The following is a 17174-nucleotide window of genomic DNA, read 5'->3' as shown; positions in this document are numbered from 1 at the left end:
CCAATGGTGAACCTGCCTAGCTGTGACTCTTCTTCACTCTTTAGTCTTTCTTTAATTTTTAATTGAAATTTCTTCTAATTTTTTGATATGGCATCTTACCAGTCTTTTGCTCTTCTTCTGCCATTCAGACACTACACCAATCATTGATTTTTAAAAAAACCTCTCTGCTTGATTTCTAGGACTGATTCAATATGATATACATCAATATCAATGACCAGTTCCATCTTTTTACTTCCCTATAATGTTCTGTTTTCTTTCTAGATCCTTGATTCTTTGAAAAGTCACTTTTCAGAGAAATTATAAAGCAGTGATATTATGTAATAAAAAGTACTTTATGAAAGTTTTGTAGGGTTTTATTAACAAATAAAAATAGCCTTTATTTCTAAAAGATTTTATGTGCTCATTGTAAAAGTACTTAATGTTATAGAGACACAGTAAAAATCACTGTTACCCAGATGTAACAGCTGGTAAGATTTCCTGATGTTCATTATTTATGTTTCTCCTAAAATGAAAATTCACACACAAAAATATTTTAATAGTAATTCTCACTCTATGAAAGTACATTTATTATATGTGCAGAGTTTAATATTTTTTACAACATAAATTTTATTTTATTTTCATTTCTCACAGGCCCTAGCCCTGACTAACTAGTTAGCTAGGGTCACATCAGTACTGAATAGTTCTGGGTTACTCTTCCCTGAGTGAAACAGAGTGAAAAAACATGGTGAAACTGAAGAACCACAGGCCATGATGCTGTTTTCAAAATCCCAGGGCTGCTGCTGCAGAGAAATCTGAAATCTTTTCTAGGCCTAATTTCTTCATAATAAGAATTCCTACCTTGTTGTGAGGATTAAGTGAAAGATTGTATATGCAGTTTGTGGTACGTTATAGATGTTTAGTAAAATTGGTTCTTTTTCTTTTTCCTAAAAATTTTGTTTTAATATGTAAGGTACTTTCCATGTAGTGATAGCCGTGAGTCAATCCCAGCAAGTTTATGAGATAGAGAAAGTCGTATTTCCTGTATTTGGATTAAGAAAGTGAGGCTCAGTGAGATGAGTAATACATGGCAGAGGCAGGCCTCATACCCAGGTTGGTTGTTCATTACACCCGTGCACATACTGGGTGGATCCAGTACATTTCTATATATAATCTCATGTAGAGCATTCAGTAAACTTTATTAAAGAATGCTTTGCAAGGCTTCCCTGGTGGTGCAGTGGTTAAGAATCCACCTGCCAACGCAGGAGACACGGGTTTGAGCCCTGGTCCGGGAAGATACCACGTGCCGGGGAACAACTAAGCCCGTGCGCCACAACTACTGAGCCTGCGCTCTAGAGCCCGTGCTACGCAACAAGAGAAGCCACTGCAATGAGAAGCCTGCGCACCGCAATGAAGAGTAGCCCCCGCGCGCAGCAACGAGGACGCAGCACAGCCAAAAATAAAAGAATAAATAAATAAATAAATTTATTTAAAAAAAAAAAAGAATAAGTGTCAACAACACAGCTCTGTTATCCAAGCTATGTTGTGCTCAGAGAGCTGGAAGCTTGTCACATGGTGACATGGCTCAGTTATATTTGGAAAAAAGACTTGCACAAAATTCATTAAAAAAATCCCATATGCTTTGTTTTTTGGAGTATGTTTAAGGGTTGTGTTGTTAAGGATTAAATTGAGGTTGTATTGAGGACTAAAGAAGTGGTTTCTTTAGTAACTGGCACATCAGCAGTCCTCAGTGTATACTAACAATTATCATTTTATTGTTAATTAAAATTTGTGAAGTTTAAAAGTTGTGTCTTGCCTTTTTAAGAAGTGATTTGTACTTATCTGTAGCAAGAAGTACTTGTTTAAATTTTTTCTTAATGATCTAAATAAAAGTTTAAATAATTAGTTTCTCCATTAACAAATCAGTGGTTAATGCGGAAATCATTTTTAAGCCAAGGAGAAATTGATTTTTTGAAAGAAAATAGTTATGTGTTTTTTTAAAAAATAGGTCTGAATAAGTATTGTTTACTTACCCATGTATTACTTATTTCACCCCAAAGGTAAAGCATTTTAAAATGTCACCTCCGTAAGGTTTAAAACGTTATTGTTAGGCAAGATTGGTCAGATGACAAAATCAGTACATTTCAACAATCCATACGTCAGAGTATTTTTTCAGTAATGTTCAAAAGAAAACCAGTGAATATTAGTGTCATAAGGAAGCCACACCTGAACCAGATTGATTAGGCTGATTAAAATCATGTCATGATTAAAATCAGTGTACCTAATGGGTACATTTGGCCATTGGTGTGTGGTAGGGAAACTGAGCAGTGTAGAGGTACTTCCTGCAAGACGAATGGCCTCCGTATTGTTGAAGTGGTGATAGTGGTCAAGTCTTTGGGATAAAACTCTAATTATGAGAAGCGGGCTTACATTTTGGAACTAAATTTCAAGATTCCACTGTGCATGTAACAGGGGCAAAGATACATACTATTTGCTGTTCTCTATGGTTAGATAGCTTCATAAATCAGCACCATCTGTTCTTCTTCTCAAAGACTCTTCTCTTGCCTTGGGTTGTGTGGAGTCATGTTGTGTATGTTTCAAGACAGGAAATGTTTCATTTCTGTGGTAAATGAAAATTTCATGGACTGTGTTCAGGACTATGTTTGCCATCCCATTTGATCAGTATTAGCTTGAGATGAGGATGTTAGGTATCCGGTTGAGGGCATGCAGCTCACATATAACATTCAATATCACAGGTACTGAATAATTCTTCATTTAATCCAAAATTATTTGGTGTTGAGCTCTGGGTTCTGTGGAGCAAGTTTATATTATAATGAACTGCACTGCCTTTAAAGGTATAACAGCTATTAATTTCCCTCTATAATATAATATAAGAAAATATTTTTATTCTAAAAAGTCTTATTTATTATCTCGTCTGTTCTTAAGAGTATTTGAATCCTTGTTTTTATATAAATATTTTTACTCTAGTAGAATATAATGATCTTTAAGTAAAATTATATTACACATTTCCTGATTTTATTTCTTTAGAAGTTTGCTATAGATTTATCATTTTCAGTTGTGAAATTCCCCTCCCCCCCAAATGTTTTCAGTTGTTTTCCACATATGATGGGAAATTATTTTTCCCTGGCAATTTGGCCAATTAATCAAGTAGTGGAAACCTTAACACAAGAGCCTTCTGGAATCCAATTCGTGATACTTAGAGGACTTGGAAACAGATTCCCCTTGGAATTTGTTTTCCACCATATGTGATCCCCCCCCCCCAAAAGTGGTTTAATTCATGCTGTCAACATTCAAATAAATATTTTCTCTGGGATGCTATGGTTCACTAATAGTTAATGTCTCACATTAAATTCAGAAAATTTTGCAGTTCTAAAATTCTAAAAAGGTGACAAAGATCATTTGATTGAGCATTTGTGTAGCAATATAACTGAACCAGTCAAGTTATTTTACTCTAAAAAATAATAATAACACTTGAGGAAGAATATTGTAAGTTTGTTTCCCAGGGCATCATCAGAACTTTCGTTTCTCTTCTTGCTTCCTAAACATAAAAATCAAAGTCAGGTATGCAGGAAATTTACATACACAAGTATAACCTAAGTTTTTAAAAAACGTTTTAAAAATGATTAAATTATTCCTTAAAATTGTAGGCTTTTCTTTAAAGTAGTAACTATTCAAACTATTTAGATCCTTGGAACCCAAGAGTTTGAATGTTGACATGCAGGTGGTTGCTTTCCGGGTGAAGTTTTATTATGTTCCTATGCTCCGTAAGGCAGACAGTGTGCTTTTGCTTTCCTTGTTTGGTAAACAAACCAGTTACAAAGCTTGTCCTCTTAATACTTTATATGAGTGATGGAGGCAGGATTCAGATTTTAAGTGTTCTAATTACAGATCCTGTACTATTTTGCAATGGCATCCACTTTAGTATTTGGATATCATTAAAAAAAAATCTGTGACTGTAGAGAAGATATATAGTGCTCATTAGGAAAAAATACAACTAGATAACTTTTGAAATTAAAAAGATAATTAGGGGGTTAGCCAACTTTGGTTTTCTTAAAGACATAGTTCATGTGAGTGCTTGTGATTTCAGAATATATCATCCATTGGTCCTTCAAGAACGTTTTCAATTGAAGGTGAGTCTTTATATTGTTAATATTATGGAAGAGAGTAAGATTATTAATTTTTATGAGAAGCAGAGAACAAATAGGTTCACATGAAGCTTTTATCGCCATTTGTCTAATACGAGTTTCTAACCTGATCTAAAACTCTCTCTTCTCACCCAAGCTTATCAAATATTCATTTTTCTCTCACTTTTTTCTCTTCTTTGACTACTTGTCTCCTCCATCTTAAAAAAAATTGTTTAGATCAGTATTTTACGGTAGATAAAAGGTTAACAAAATCTTTTCCCCCTCTGCATGAGAATGTAAACTTTGGTGGGGTTTTTTTGGCTCCCTTTTTCTGGAAACCTGTTAGTTTTTGTAAACTATCTTTGTATGGTAATTAAATTATTTTGATTGGTAATTTGCATCTAGACTCGAAAAACTGTAACTAGCTGACAAACAGCTGTCCCTATGGTGGTGTCATGAGACATACTGGCTTCTCTGAGACAGGAGGCTCCCAAGCCAGGGTAGCGCTTTGCATCCAGCCCATGTGAGTCTCTTCCCCCGCACCTGAGCCGTCATCTGGGGGGCACACAGGAAGAGACCCTGGACATCTTCAAGGATGGCTCCTGCCAAGGACAAAAGCAGGACACTGCCTTGCTGGCAAGTTGGGTTTCCTGCCTTTTTTCCTTTGCAGTAAATCTGATGCCAGGTGGCATTTGGGGGTCTTGAGAGTCTGGATGTTTAGGTGGGTCTAAAGAGCCTCTCTTGGTGGGTATTTCAAATATGTAGTCAGAATAAAATTACATATATCATGCTGGAAGGCGTTTAATGAAAAAACTAGCAGTCTCTGTGTTCTCCTCCTCTGTGTTCCCCCAGCCCCTCTCCCCAGAGGCAGCAACTCCCAATTTATGCAGACGTTGGTTCTGCTATTTACTTCCATGTTTCTGAATAAAATATTTATGTTGCTCTTTCCTGGTTACCAGTTATTGACATCTGTTGACTTGCCATTTATGGAAGATGCGGTTTTTCCTTTTATGCCACTTTCACTTTCCCCATTCCCATCCTCTCAGTATTGTTACATGAAAAGTCCAAGTGAAATCAATAGCCAGTGTCACATTATATGGTGATGTAAGAACTGCTCACTGCATAACCAAGTAGGTACTCTGATTACATGTCCTTTCCTACACATTTTCGTTTGCTGTGCTTAGAGCTAATTGCTTTGACTTTTAAAAAATTTGTTTTGTTTTCTCTATACGTATCTTTAGTTCCCCTCCCCCCATTCTCTATCAGGTCTGTCAAAATGTTTCCCAAATGTTCAAAAATATTGAGCTATTATTATTATTTTTTTCTCATGGAGATTGACTTCCCAGACCTCTCCCTCCTGCTGGTCTAATCTGAACTAGTTTTTGCTTCTCTGGACTGCCACCATATTCTGGGACTTTCCTTGGGTCTTGTCCATTGTTGTATTGAGTTTTCTGGATTTTGCTGGAGCACATCCAAAAATAGCTTTATATGGAAGGGTCCATGGGAAGTAAAGACTTTGCATGTCTGAGAGTTCTTTTGAATTTTCACACTTGCTTTTTTTGTTTGGTTGGGCATATTGTTCCACATTGAAAAATTAGTTTTTCCTTGATATAGAAGGTATGACTCTTTTATCTAGTACAATTTAATGTTACCGTTCAAAAGACCTTGTTATCATAGAGCATTTGTTAATCATATTCCCAGTTTTAGTATGCTAGTGATCATATAAATGCTACCACTTGGCAATGCTCAGATTAAACTCTGTTGTTGGGAGGTAATTCTCCATGGTTCTCTTGCATTTTTGTACATCTTGAGAATAAAGGCCTTTGTGCTGGACTCTTCTTTCAGCAATGTGATGAAAGAAGCCTTGGAAGATAGGCGTAGTGTCTCTCTCCAAAGCAGTGGGCAGACATGCTTACTGCCTGTGTAAAAGGTTCGAGCTCCCTGGGCTCATGTTTCTTCTGTGTGGGCCCCTGAGAATTTTAGCTTAGGAATCAGTGCATGAAAGGGTGATGCTCTGGCTAATGCTGTTGCTGTAATGAACTGTCCTTTGTCTCCGACCCGGGAGTCTCGTGTCCTCTGTGACATCCATGAAGCTATGGCAGGCTCACTATGAGCTTTCAAGTAGGGTGAAATCATAGACCCTTCACGGTTCTTCACATCTATTTTATCTTTGAAAATTTCCTCAACTAACAACCCATCGTGTTTTCTTCTTCCCACCATTTACTGGATTGTATACAGCATTAGTTGTTTATATTTTTTAATATGTTTTCTCATTCCGGAGGCCTTTTATGATGAAAGCACGTTGTATACAACAAAGTGCAACAAATGTCGGGTTTTATGCAACTTTATAAAATGCAGATGATACGGTTTGTAATTAACTGAGTAGGTAATATGTTTAATATTAAATTTTACTGCAAGGCACAAGGTATGTATGGACAAATATATATTCTCAAAATATTTTATAGCTGTGTAACATTACCCTGAAACAATTACTAAGGTATGTTTTGTATGTCATATATTTATTGTTTATTTCTCTTTTCAATAACAGCTAACATTTATTGTCAATTACCATGTGTCAGGTATTATGTTATGATTGTGACGTGGGTTATCTTACTTATTCCTCTCAGTAGTCCTACAAAGAAGATGCTTTTATTGTTCCTAGTTTACAGAAGGGATAGAGATATAAAAGGGGTATATAACTTTCCTAAAGATGTGAAATTGGCAGATGGCACATTTAGTGTTCACATCTCAGTTTGTTTAATTTTCTAATCTGAACTCTTAACCAGTACACTCTGCTGTAAAATGGAGAGAAGGTAAAGGACAAAAAGTACATTGAGTCACCTGAAAATTTTTTTTAACACTATGTAGCTTAAATTGATACTCTAGACCTTCCATCTTGATTTGACATATATAATAACTGAGCTTCATTTACTATGGTTATGACGGAATTCAGTGTATAACTCCTACTAAAAGTGACTATGTTCAGCTGCAGCTTTAAAACGTACAAAACAACAAAATAAAGCAATATAGGAGCTGATCTGTACACATCCAGACACTGTGGTTCCCACAGCAGTTGCAGCTCAGCCTCAGGGCGGTGAATTTTGCAAAATAACTGTACACCATATGCAGCTACATGAAATAATATTCTGCATGCTCTTGGGGACCTGATAATGGCCACTGTGGGAACAATGAATGTGTCAGTTATCAGTTACTGTTTCATCACTGTAGTTTGGGGTGTTTCATTTATGTGGCCATTTCACAGTGCCACATAGGTGTTTCTGTTGGTTATACATCATGGTGGTGTTTCAGCGGTGTTTACATTATTAATGAATCCTGAAACAAAATGTCTTTAACCCATAAGACTGTTTGTATGTTTTCTATCTGATTTATATAAATACAATCACATTTCTCTCCTCCCTACCCCCACTCCCAATGGAAAAGCATAATTTTGGGAGTTCTTGTTTACATTAAGTGTGGTTCTTAGGCAGGTTCAAGATGCTGGTTAACCTTTGAAATGTATTATGTGCTGGTGCTTAAAAGAGATAGGTGGCTAAAAACTACATATTAGAGCCTCTCAGAACACAGGGTCATCAATCTTAAAGTAGCTTGACTTCATGCAGTGCCTTGCCATTGAGGATGCATGGAGCCTATCTAAACTCATAGAAAAACTCGGTGCATTCAGCTTCTTATTTTGGTAGATTCTCAGAGGAAATGTCAGTTGGGCATTACCAACTGCCCTGCCTTGCCTTCATATTGCTTCAATAATTTGAAATATTGTTTGATGCTGTGTCTTGAACCTATAGCCTTTGCTTATCATTTTGTTGATTGATGTCTCTGTTGATGGTGTATATATTTCTACTATGAGTCTGTTAAATGCATGGTTAAAAGTATACAGTTTTTCTCTAATGGTGGACTCTCATTAGGTGGTTTAGTTAAGTTCACATATAAACTCACTGTTATCAAACTTATACAGTAGAAAGGGTAAACCTAACAAATTGTATGTGTACATAAAGTATGCACATTGTGGATCCAAGGTGAAACCCTCATGAGCCTCTTAGCCACTGTGTTTGGAGATTCTGAGTCTTTTCTGAATATTCTAATTTGGATAATAGGACCATTGATATCGTCAGGCATGTTTATCCTTATTCAAATGATCCTGTAAAGCCAACGTCACTGTTAGTGAACTGCTTAGTGAAAAGACAGTGGCCAAGATTATAAAGTAAGGCATATTCTTGGGTGACATTTCATTTACTTTTATGAACCATCACATTTATTCCACATGCACCTTTTGAAGCACCAGCATGTTTACCCAATTTCTACAGCATGTTGGAATATAATTTGTACAAACTATTGCCTTTCTAAAAGGAAGAATACAATGGTGGTTATTGGGGTTGGTTATCTTACTCTTTGTGCCTTTCCCGCCGCTGGGTCCTTTGTAACAGAAGTAAACAGAAGTGGTTCTTCATGGCTAAGATCTTAATGCCTTTACCTCTAAATGATCAGTCGATTGGCTTAGGGTAACTTTATGTGAGATTTCACAGGATGAAGTATCTAAGTCTAGGATTGTGCTTACTTGATGTTCATTTTGACAAGGTGTGTTAATAGGAACTGGGGAACTGACAATAGGACTGAAGATTTTGCTAGTCGTTAAGGTTTATAATGATCTCAACTGTTTGGATTAGTATAAATGTTAACCATGCATCCCCAGAGTAATGTAGACTTATTTATTAGTTTATTATAACATTGTAGTAATATATAATTACTTCCTAAAACATACACCAAAAAGTGAAATAAAAATGATAAGAGGGTTAATATAAGTTCTAATGTTTTCTTTCCTTATTGCAGTGGCATCTTGTTCACCCCTAGGATGTACTAACTCAGGAGACTGTTGCTTTAAAATGCAGCTTTTCACATGTACAAACCCATCTTATCATTAAAGGTCATCCTTGCTAGAGGAGAGATATTGTTAACATTATCATAATGCCTCTTAGACTCCAGTTTGAATTATTCAGTTTCCTTTCATTCACCGCATAAGAATAAACCTGACTCAGAGTGTGCTTCTCTTTGTGTTGCGCCCTCTCTAGGATGAGGATGGCACGGAGGAAGACAGCAGCCGTGTTGAGCCCGTGGGGCACGCCGACACTGGTGTGGAGAACGTACCCAACTTTTCTCTGGAGTAAGTTACTGACAGTTTCAACTAACTCTGTAATATCCGTGTAGCTTCACTGATAGCAGCAAGTAGTCCGAAAGCATATGGCATGCGTTATGTTTGTGCTTAGTTAAAACATGCCTTGCATTGGTTTGTTTTCCAAAGAGCATCTTTCATCTATTGAGTTAATGATCTAATGTAAGAACTATAGCATGGAAATTCACATGTACCTGCTCTGAGTTTCATGCCTTGGCAAATACTATTAAATTATAATATAAAATAGTATTTGATTGAAAAAAGTTTGTTATGTTCACAGCACTGTAACTGTTTTCAGATTGCTTTTGTATGTCAGTATTTTGGTCATTTGTTTGTTCTTCAACTTCGCTAAATTAAAAAAGAAATTGTGGACATAATTTACTTGAAAAACTAGTTGGATCATGTAAGCATTAGTCATTTTAGTGTATATTTTTTTGATTTGAAGAAATAGAATCTCTCAAGATATTTGATAAAAAATTACAGGTTAGGGATCTTGAACATGATTTAAAGTATAAAAGGTCAAAGAAAAACTTCCATATATTATCACAACTTTACAACTATCTTAAATAATGGCAGGTTTGAATGGAAGATGTTCTCAAGACTTCTTCTTAGTTACCTTAGAGCAGGGAGGGCAGTCATTCTAAATTTTTTCTTTGATTTTGGGTAAAAGTTGGGGGTCCAGATATTAATAATTAAACTCTTAATTTTGTCTTTTCTTGGTCTTCCAAGGAAGGGCTATAAGAACTTTCTCAGTGAGATTAAACAGGCTTTGAATCAGATTATGTTTGGATATTCAGCAACCAGCACTCTCTAAGTATTTACACACTTATGAAACACTTGCACTGTCATAGTTCTTTTGAGAAAGAATATAAAATAAAATAAATTTATTAAAGTTACTATACTAGTTGGCAAACCATCTTAGTTGACAAACCAGTCATTAAATACATGTTCAAATGGTATTAACAGTATCTCAGATAGGATTTTAGGAAATTCTATGAAAATAGAAAAAAATTAAATATCCATTTAAATAGTATTACTTTAGTAAATATGTTGGCAATATGACAAAATTTCAATTTTGTCCTAATTAGTGTATGTGATTGAATCTATACACATAGAAATACAGTTGTAGCATTGGCATTTTCCATTGCATAAAAACTATATTGTGATCTTGGTCAAGTCCATTGGTAATCACTTATGATTGTCCAGATTGCTTAAAACTAGATATGTAATTGAAATAGTATTTCCAAATATTGATTGTTAGATCAGGACTGCTTAGGTTTTTGTGCAGTACTCACACCCACAGAAATACCTACAAAGAAAGTGGAATCTCATTGAAATGGCGTAGAAAATTTACATTCTCCAGATTATGCCAGTTGCATTAAACTCGGGCTTTTGATATTAATATTAAAGTACTGTAGTTATGTGGTAGAAGTAACTTCATGTTACTTCATATAAATAGCTTAAAGACTTTAGAGTTCAATTACAAACACCCTTGGGACAATCATTTGATTTTTTACGGGTATCCCGTGGGGTTGCATTGCCTGCATATGCAGTGAGCTTACAGCAAGTAGGATGGTGACCTTCCATGGAGCTCTGAGTTGGGAAGTAAGGGTGGCTGTATCCCATCTGGATTGCCATCTCCCGGGGCAAAGCTTTGACCTTATTGGACTTTTGCGGGAGGGGATCAATGATGTGACATGTGTAGGAGCACTTTGTAAATTATAAAGTGCTGTGCAGCTGAAGCATCTTTATCCCATTAATCTTCGTAGTCCTTGAATAGATATTAGGATGGGAAACTTCCAGTGGAAGTCTAGAGATTTGATCACAAAATGTATACTTGGACTACACAGAAGAGTGTGGTCCGAGAGCAGCGGTGCTGTGTCATTTTTAATGTAGTTATCTCTGATGATTGCTCCCCCCTCCCTACCCCATGCCATCAGACTAGTGTGCAGGTATGTAGAGTTGAATGTGCCCTCATCACCATGCTTCTATTCCAGAATGTGTATGTGTATGTGTGTGTGCCTGGTGGGATTTTTCGTTTTGTCCTCCTTTGTTGTTTATTGTGCGTCTGTGTCGTTGCGGTTTTGTGTTTGGTTTGGTTTCAGTTTCGGTTTGTGATGGTCCATGTTCATGCTCCCTCATTCATCATATTGTCTCACAGTGATATGGTAAAGCTCGTACAAGTCCCCAACGATGGAGGGCCTCTGGGAATCCATGTAGTGCCTTTCAGTGCTCGAGGCGGCAGGTAACGTATCTTGCAGGTTTTTAATTGAATCATAATGTGGAGTGTTTTATCTTCATTTATGCTCAGATATAGAGTGGTGTTGACTTAGCATATGCTTAATAGAAGCCTTTTCATTTGGGGGCCACTGCATTATAATCACAGAAAGCACTTAGGCTGATGAAGAAATCGGGCATTTAAATTATCCTAATAATTTTAGCGTTCATCACATCCATGCAAATTGATGATAGCCTTTAGAGCCAGAACTCCAGCTGAATGTGCAAAGGTAAGGGAGAGCTTAAAGCAATTTTCTGGAAAAAATGTATCCAATAAAAATCATCTGGATAACATAGAAAATGATTCATTTAAAATTTGCTTTTATGTTTATTTAGTTCTTAAATTTTATATGATTTTTATGATTATGTTTGAAATTTTTTTAAGTTAGACAAACTGTAGATTTATTTTCTACTGTGTGACTTGTGTCTCCTTCTCTTCAATCTGCCCACTCAAATGTCAAAATTTTGTACTATTTGTTAGTATGACTTCATTACTTCATAGAACATATATCCTTAAAAACGTCAAATGTTATGAGTTTCTTTTATCCCGCTGCTTTCTTTTTATGAAAGAATTAGTGTATGTTTGCTTTTATATGTATTCAAATACTATGAACTGCATTTGCAACTAATCAAATGTTTGATGAGCCTCCATCATCCACAAGTGAAATGCTGCCTCCTTCCCCATGGAGAGGGGGCGGGCATCAGCCTTTGAAGTTTACTCCCATCCTCTCTTATTTACCCATCTAATTATTACCCAATGAAACATTTATGAACTATTTGGCTTCCTAGTTTGAACTTCTTTCTTTTATTGTTATCATTTTATCTATTTTTTAACTTCTTTTACACTGGGAGAAGAAAAGGGGGAGCTGGAAAGTCACCTTAGGCCAGTGACTGAGAACAGGAACATAGTTTCAACCCTTGTCAAGGAATTCCAAGCGTCCAGTATATTGTGAGAGATGGAGGAAACATCAGTTACAAGCATGTGATTGAATTATCTATTTAATTGTTCAAAATAAGTATTTGAACAATTGTACTGCCTTCCTGGTATATGTTCCTGACAGTATCGAGTCCAGATTTCATGTCTTTGGTAAAGCACACGCTTTATGGAAGGTCTGGAAGCTGGCACTGTGATTTACGTAGAACTCTGCTGGAGCACGAGGCTTGAATGTGAGCGTTATATCTAACAAGATGTGAAATTCACCTTGAATTGGGGGTGGGAGGGTGTTACATTCACAGAGTTATGACTGCTTTCACTTTCTTCCTACTTTTTTTTAAAACTCTGGAGAAGCATTGAAATGTCTTCAAAGGACTTTCAGTTAAATGAGCTTAGTTGTTTTCAAAATGGCCCTTGCCTTTATCTCCTCTAAAAATTATAATTTTAAGTGATCTCAGAAGTTAAACCCTTTTTCCATTTATTTCATGAGTAGAAAAATATGAGAAGAGGGTAAAATGCATGGATGATAGCCTCCCAATATTAGTGTGTCTTTAACTGCTTGTGGAATACAACTCATCACAAACGAGATTTAACTGTGTATGTACCGGCTTTAAACCAGTATTTCAGTTACAAACATGTTATTTTCTGTCATTTATTACACATTTCCTACCGCAGTGTGAAAGGATATTAGGATAAAATAGGTTAAAAAGCCTAAAGCAAAAGAAGTATAAGATAGAAAAAGAAATCTACTGCAGATTAATTCAGTGGAAGGCATTTCACAAAATCGACCACAGTTACTGGTTACCATGGCGTTTCGTTTCGATATACAGAACACATTCAAGGAGACAAGGATCCCTTTACAGAACTAGAAGGTGTTTTATAGCTGAGTCGTTTTTAATCCCTGTTGATGTGGCAACTTAATGAAGAATATCCTGTACAGCTTCCCTATACAAGGGACAAAGAGATTAAGAAAATGAGATTCTTTATAAATCCTTTTTTTGGCATTACTAGTTTTCATATCGGGAAACAGAACAGAATTCTTTCCCCCCAACACCTGTGATGCATCTTTGAGCTTCCTCATCACCTTGACGATCGTGGCTCTTCAGAGTGAGGCTGACAATGCGGAGAACAGCAGGAGGACTGCTGAAGAATCATAGATGCCAATCTTCAGGAGCCAGAGACACCTGTCTCACTTGTTCTCAGAAATGCTGACACGTGGTTTCTTCTCAGTCAGTCAGAAACCTCCCCAAGCATTTACCGTGTGATGGTTCCTGTGTTAGGTGCTGGGAAATAAGGATGAACAGGACACAGTCTGTCTCCAGGGGTTTGCAGTCAAGATGGAGTGATAGCCAAGAACTCACACTGTTATAATTATGTGATAAATGCCGACATCCTTGTATCATAGGTGTTCTGTGAGCTGATAGAGGAGGGATTGTCTGAATTAGGTAACTGAAGTTGACTTGTTGTAGAAGATGATTTTAATTGTGATGACAGCTTATAAAGGGAGCTACATCAGCTCAATGGTGGCTGCAAGGGCAAATTAAGCAACGCAGTATAGCAGAAAGGAAGAAATTAAGCAGGACTCGTGAAGAAATTGCACATATTATCCAGTGGGAATACAAGAATACATATTCATGGGATGTAAGTTGAAATTTCCAAGAATAACTTTCTTTGTACAAAATTCCAATCATACTTGGGCCCTCTCAGTTTGGGAGATGTAACTAATTGAATAACGCTTACTGAATACTTATTTTCCTAAAAGTGACACATGCATGTCAGTATTGCTTTCTGATTTCAATTTCTAAGTCAAAAAGCCTCAAGAACAGTGCAGAATGGGAATTAAACATCGTAAAGAGAAGAAACTCAATGCCGAACATCTCGAGTATCAAATATAATTCAGGAAAATTGGAAGAGTGTGAAGTCAATGTTAGAGAAATTTTTAAAGCTACTTAGGTATTATTATGGCCTGAGGTATAATGAAGTTTTTTGAATAAAAATCCTGCTGGACCAATTTAAAAAGGCTATTTTCTAGAGTAGGTTGAATGTTGTTCCCTGATTGGGGACATTAGTGACCGTTGGCTTGTGGCTGCCGTTCCCCCAGCCAGTGTCTTGGATGGTAGAAACGGAGACAAAATAAATGCATGGGAGAGACTGTGCTGTCTCCCCCCTCCCCCTTTATTTTAAGATTTTTTTTTTTTTTGATATGGACCATTTTTAAAGTCTTTATTAAATATGTTACAATATTGCTTCTGGCTTTTTTTTTTTTCTTTCATTTTTTTTTTTTTTTTTTTAGTTTTTGGCTGAGAGGCATGTGGGATCTTAGCTCCCCGACCAGGGATCGAACGCACACCCCCTGCATTGGAAGGCGAAGTCTTAACCACTGTATTGCTAGGGAACTCCCTGTGCTGTCTCCCCTTGATGCTCTGTTTTTCTCTAGTCATCATCTTGTATTTTATTCAAAAATATAAAGTTAACTGATCCCCACCCAGAACTCTTTATTCACAGTTTTGTTACCTTGAAATTGATTTTCAGTTCACACATGTAATTTCATTTCCTCCTGATTTAAATGTCAAACATAACCTCCTTATTTAAATCACAAGTGCTACTGTTTTCAGGAAGGCTATGCCAAGTAATTGTCATTTCCTTTGGCAGAAAAACCATGTTTCATGTTATATTTTTTTATATTTCTAGGACCTAGCCCAACGGTATTGTTCAGTGAAGCTTACTGTGATGATCCCTATTAGCTCTTCATTGCTGTATTAGAAACAAAACAATAAGAATGTATCCTGCCTTGATGTTAATGAGTTTTCCTGAGCCTTTCTAATTACTTAGGAATACGATTATGTTGTAATTTTAAGTATTTAGAAAGCAAGATATAAAAGTATATTCTGAAATAGGGGCTGGGCTTATGAAGTAAGGTTTTGTATTTAGTTTTAAGGGACTTAAGGTCTAATTGAGAAATATGTATATAAAAAGATCTATACTATGTGTCTAAAGAACTCAGTGCACATGTGCCATAGGGTTTAGAGGAAGTAGGGCTATTGACTATTGGATGCTATGAAGCAGTAGAACTTGATCTGTTCTTTAAAGGAAATATAGGACTTAGGCTAGTGATGTTCCGGAAAGATAGTCTTTCTAGGAAGAGAACATATGAAGGGAAGATGCTCCATACAAATTTGTGTGATTTGCTGAGAAATAATGAGTCAATGATTTGAAACTGAGTGTATTGGAAGATAACACTGGAGAGATGGTTAGAAAGCACTTTATGAATGGCCTCTGAGACTTCATTCAGTAAATAATAGAGAAATTGTTGAAGGTTTTCAAGAAATATCATTGTATTATTTTAAAAAATAACTATTATTCCTCTACTTGGACTCCCAGTCTAACTTATAGTGAATATTCTTAATCTTTTCCCCTCTGGAAACACATATGGCTAAAGCATATTATTCTTAATAAAGTGCAGCCTGCTTCTCCGTGCCTTTTCTGTAATGGGCCTTTTCCCATTTATATACATTCTTTATTCTTAGCCCTGTGGCCCTTGGAATTTTCTTTCACTGTGCTTTTTCTTATGCAAATAGTAATTGTATGTTTGTTTATTTTATTAAGCAAGAGTTTTTTTGTTGTTGTTGTTGTTTGTTTGTTTTTAAAGATCTGGTATCTCCTAGGCACCATTCTTGGTTCTAGGCAAACTCTCTGTAAAGGGTCAGATAGTTAATATTTTGGGCACTGTGGGCCACTGAGTTTCTGTTGCAAGTATTCAATTCTGTCATTGTAGCGTGAAAGCAGCCATAGACATGTATAACCCAACAAGCCTGGCTGTATTCCAAAAAAGCTTCATTTGCAAAAACACGTGGCAGGTCACATTTTGGCTCATGGGCCGTAATTTGCCAGCCCTGCTCTAGAGAAGCAGACAAATAAAAAATGCCTGCCACCATGGAGTTTACATTCTATTATTTTTCATATCTAAAATTCCTTCTTCTCTGTTTCCTATTCATATTGTTTTTGGGGCCAGAGTCCAGAATTTTATTTCCATCTACTTGGTTGATGAGAAAGCCTCTTTATTGTAACCGCATATTATTTCCCATCATTGCACCCTACTAATTCTAACAAATTCCCAGGTGGAAGGGAAATAGAAAAAAATCAACCTCATTTAACATCCTCCAATTAGTAACAGGCACTCACAGATTTCTTCTTCCCAATATCTGATTGTCAACCGTGAGACCTGAGGAAAAATCTGAAGTCTTTAATTAGGAAAACAGTCCTTGGTAAGAAGGAGTGTGTGTGTGTACGGGTCTGCGTGTTTTAAGCTTTCTGCTGCTGCCTCATGCTGCCAAATGCCTTACTTATTAATTGCTCTCAACTTTCTTTTTACAGATGTGCCATCGTTTGGTTTGTCTGATTAATTTTGATTTGTATCCCAAATGATTTTTTTCAGCCATTTATCTTCAGTTTGGTAGAGTATCAGGTGAAGGGTCAATACCAAACCTTTCGATTGCCATATTGTTTCTTTTCATGACTTTTTTCCTGGACTTATTTTCTTACTTCTATTACTGTCCATAAATTCTGCCACGTAAAGCTAAAAAAAGTCACATCCCTAAAAGAATATTTTAAATGTTTAGGTTTTGGAGTTGAAATAGAAGTGACCCTGTTGGAAAAT

The 17174-nt window shown here is 36.3% G+C and overlaps 1 protein-coding gene across 13 annotated transcripts in view; it reads left to right on the top strand.

Moving 5' to 3' along the window:
• The window catches only part of PARD3 (par-3 family cell polarity regulator), a 628388-nt gene that overhangs the window by 335767 nt on the left and 275447 nt on the right, over positions 1 to 17174 (top strand). For all 13 annotated transcript variants that reach the window (XM_061179018.1, XM_061179012.1, XM_061179004.1 and 10 more), the window contains 2 exons: positions 9206 to 9297; positions 11468 to 11551. In XM_061179018.1, the coding sequence (XP_061035001.1) occupies positions 9206 to 9297; positions 11468 to 11551 (176 nt within the window). The remainder of the gene's footprint in view (positions 1 to 9205; positions 9298 to 11467; positions 11552 to 17174) is intronic.

This window comes from Eubalaena glacialis, chromosome 2 (assembly GCF_028564815.1).
Source record: "Eubalaena glacialis isolate mEubGla1 chromosome 2, mEubGla1.1.hap2.+ XY, whole genome shotgun sequence".
In the NCBI taxonomy this organism is placed as follows: Eukaryota; Metazoa; Chordata; class Mammalia; order Artiodactyla; family Balaenidae; genus Eubalaena; species Eubalaena glacialis.
This window is presented reverse-complemented; position numbering and strand designations above follow the sequence as displayed.